Raw genomic sequence first — 3,123 nt, forward strand, 5'->3', positions numbered from 1 at the left:
TACTCAACTGAGCCGGCCTCGGGGCCCCAGCCTGCATCATCGATGTAGAGCTTGCCGCGACGACTCTTAGTCATCCGGCCCACAGCGTAGCCCTCGAGTCCTTCAAAGCGGCCCTCCAAGAACTTGAAACCATCGTGCGATAGCCCCACGGTGGGCGCCAACTATCGTGGTTTTGTCACGGCAGATGTCCTAGAGAAAGGACTTAGTCGTGGAGCCATCGCGACGGGTTAGCTTGAAGGGGTTAAAGCGGACACAGGGACGCAAGAGAGTTTATACTAGTTCGGCCCCTTCGATGAAGGTAAAAGCCTACGTCTAGTTGTGATGGGATTGATGGGGTTTCGATGACTAGGGAGCAAACAAGCTTCGCCTATGTCTCGAGTTGTTGCCTGTTGTCCTTGAACCGCCGCCGGGTCGTCCCCTTATATACACGGGTGACGCCCGTCGGTTCACAGAGTCCCAATACCGGCTCATAGATGTGTCCGGTTTGGTCTCTACTTATTCCTAACTTACAGTACAAGTTAAATACCAACGCCGGTTTACGGCTACAGGCCTTAAACCGACTATGGGCCTTGAGCCCTCATCTGCCTTCTTGGGCTTTAACATACTTAACTACTGACGAAGTTAACCCGGCCCAGATAGGCCGGTTTACGCCCAGTAGTGATATCCCCAACAGGAATCATAGGGATCTACTTGCTCGGTTCACCTCAACATCTCAGATTCGGAATTACAAGAAAGGAGGAATTCAAGAGAGGGAAGAGAGTCGTTTGCCCCTTTCAGGCCTCTACAGTTCCATGATCGTTTGGCCGTGTACTATGATGTTTGTTTTATATATAAAACGGGGTGTGAGCCTGTTTCAAGCGTTCTACGGTTCCACAATCCACCCAATGCCCAAAAACACTCAACAAGGAGCTCTGTACACAGCAGGGACCAACTATACTCGCTTGCATGTAGGTCCCTCATTATGACGTGACCCATTCTTTCACGGCATACTTCTGTGACGACGCAAGGGGTCTGTCTGACCTCTGGGGCCAGCAACTTGCCATCCTTCTTCCATTTGGCTCTCGCCGTTCGAAGTAGAGCACCCTTCCTCTTTCGTCCGGTTCAGCAATGTTGACGTATAATGTGCTGTCTAGTCTCTTTCATCAAATCGGTCTTTTGATTACATTGGCTAGAGCATGCACTTCTACAAATAACAACCACAACTTCGTCAGTTTTGTTAGGTTCAGTAGCAGCCACGCCTTCTTCAGTTTGGTCAGGTTCAGCGGCAGCCACGCCTTCTTCAGTTTCAACAGCTGATGCTGATGCACAAAGTCCCACCCTTGCTACAACTAAGCTCTTAATATACAGTTTTTCCCCTTGACCAGAGGATGATGGTGTAACACATCGGACTGACATTGCCAACCGACAACCGCTGCATGTACATGCCCGCCAAACACAACCTCATCGGCCACCGCTCGCCGGGAAAACTGAAATGGCAGAACCGGACCACGCGCCGACGCGCCCAAAACCATGCAACTCGGCGACCGCGAGGATTTCTTTCACGGCCGTCTTCTCTCCCTACGCATTCCCAAGTTTCTGCCATCGTTCCGGCGATGCATCCTACAAGTGGTACTTCGCCGTGGCAGGGCATGCATCATGTGCGGGCGGCGGGGCGGCCGGTCACGGCATCGTGCGAAGCCGTGGCGCGCGCGCGGTGGGCGTCGAACCGATGGCCCGGCGGGGTGTTGCTGTCGCTAGGAGGCGGCGTGCGCGCCGGCGTCGACCGCGGCGCGGCAGAACGGGCAGGAGTGCGAGGCGGCGGCGGCGCCCTCGAGCCAGGGCAGCGCGCAGCCCCAGTGGAAGCGGTGGCCGCACGGCAGGTGCGCCAGGACGTCGCCCGCGGCGAACTCCTCCAGGCACACCGCGCACTCCGCCTGCTCCGCGGCCTCCCACCGCAGCCGGCTCCACCTCATCAGCCGCCGCATCACGCCCTTCTTCGAGTACACCTCCCGCTGCACGCCCGTCGCCACCGCCGCCGACGAGCCCCCTCCGCCACCGCCGCCGCCGTCTCCGTTTGCTCTGCTCAGCTTTATGCTCCCCGTGCTGTGATGCCTGCGCAAGTGTTCCACCGATCAGTTGGGTAACCGATTAACTGAAATTTCTCTCCGCACATCGACTTGATTAACCACCTCTTGATGACGGTGTCGGGCCCGGTGCTCTTGCTCTTGAGCTTCTGGTCCAGCCGCTCCTTGGCCTCCCGGGCATTGCTGTCCAGCGCCCACCCGTCCATGGCGCCGCTCCTCTGCTGCGAATTCCCACCAAAGACATCAACCAAACGTCCAAGCCAATCACTCCAATAAAAATCGTCCCGTGGCGGCGACAAGATTACCACGGACAATTCACGAGACTATCGATCGAGCTCGCCGCTTACGTACCTTATTGCCGGAATTTCCGGTGCCCACGGCGTGAGCGGCGCCGTGCCCGGCAGCGTAGAGGCAGAAGGAGAGCCGCCTGGTGCCCGCGGCCGCCTGGTCCGCCCCGGCGCCCCCGCCCTGCCACATCCGCCGCCGCCGCGCGCACTCCACCCCGGGCAACATCCCAGCCATGATGACCGAACGTTCGTAAAGACGCCGACGAGTGTGCACGTACGTGAGCCCGCTCCGAGCACGCGCGCGCGCACCTAACCGCGAGCACTGCTCATACGGGCGCAGGATATAGTCTTGGCGGCGCCGGCCATTTGAGGAAGCGGGGCAGGTGAGCGCGCCTCCATGGGCCTCTCCTCTCCTCCTCGTATGGTGCTCGATCGGCGCGGGGGACAGAGCGGTGGTGGTGTGTGGTGTGTGGTGGGGGTGGCTTTATTTGCAAGGCTCTCTCACCTCACCTCACCTCACCTTGCGCGCGCCTTTATAACCGTCGTGTCCGCGCGGCGCGCACCACAGTCCACAGCCAGCCTAATTAGTAGCGACGGATGGCGACGGGGATGGCCGGGATCGCATTATGGGATGCGGGCGGGGCGGAGCGAGGCGAATTATTGTGGGGGTCATGTCGGACCGCACGCCGCCCGCCCGGTCAATCCCGATCCGCACTGAGCCGTCCGCTCGTCTACCCTGGAGGTGCCAAAACTGTCGCTGGCACGCGCGATTC

At 59.1% G+C, this 3,123-nt stretch overlaps 1 protein-coding gene across 2 annotated transcripts; it reads right to left on the bottom strand.

The window, feature by feature from the left end:
- Positions 1-1,110: 1,110 nt before the first annotated feature.
- LOC125521554 (uncharacterized) lies at positions 1,111-2,864 on the bottom strand. Of its 2 annotated transcripts, none has more exons than XM_048686617.2 (3): positions 2,415-2,864; positions 2,169-2,281; positions 1,111-2,091 (listed from the first exon to the last, which is right to left on the bottom strand). In XM_048686617.2, the coding sequence occupies exons 1-3, from the start codon at positions 2,583-2,585 to the stop codon at positions 1,734-1,736; spliced, it is 642 nt and encodes a 213-aa protein (XP_048542574.2). In that variant the 5' UTR covers positions 2,586-2,864; the 3' UTR covers positions 1,111-1,733. The 2 variants fall into 2 exon arrangements, with proteins under 2 accessions (XP_048542574.2, XP_048542573.2); XM_048686616.2 differs by having other exon boundaries at positions 2,169-2,284; positions 2,415-2,862.
- Positions 2,865-3,123: the final 259 nt, after the last annotated feature.

The sequence above is a fragment of the Triticum urartu genome, chromosome 7A (assembly GCF_056163025.1).
Source record: "Triticum urartu cultivar PI428250 chromosome 7A, HENAU_Tu73, whole genome shotgun sequence".
Taxonomy (NCBI): Eukaryota; Viridiplantae; Streptophyta; class Magnoliopsida; order Poales; family Poaceae; genus Triticum; species Triticum urartu.

Bases quoted from the DNA above. Each gene is read 5' to 3' on its own strand.
- LOC125521554 (XM_048686616.2), bottom strand. From the start codon at position 2,585: ATGGCTGGGATGTTGCCCGGGGTGGAGTGCGCGCGGCGGCGGCGGATG. The intron at 2,285-2,414 runs GTACGTAAGCGG...GGGAATTCGCAG, and splicing joins CCGGAAATTCCGGCAATAAG to CAGAGGAGCGGCGCCATGGA. The intron at 2,092-2,168 runs GTGGTTAATCAA...ACACTTGCGCAG, and splicing joins CCCGACACCGTCATCAAGAG to GCATCACAGCACGGGGAGCA.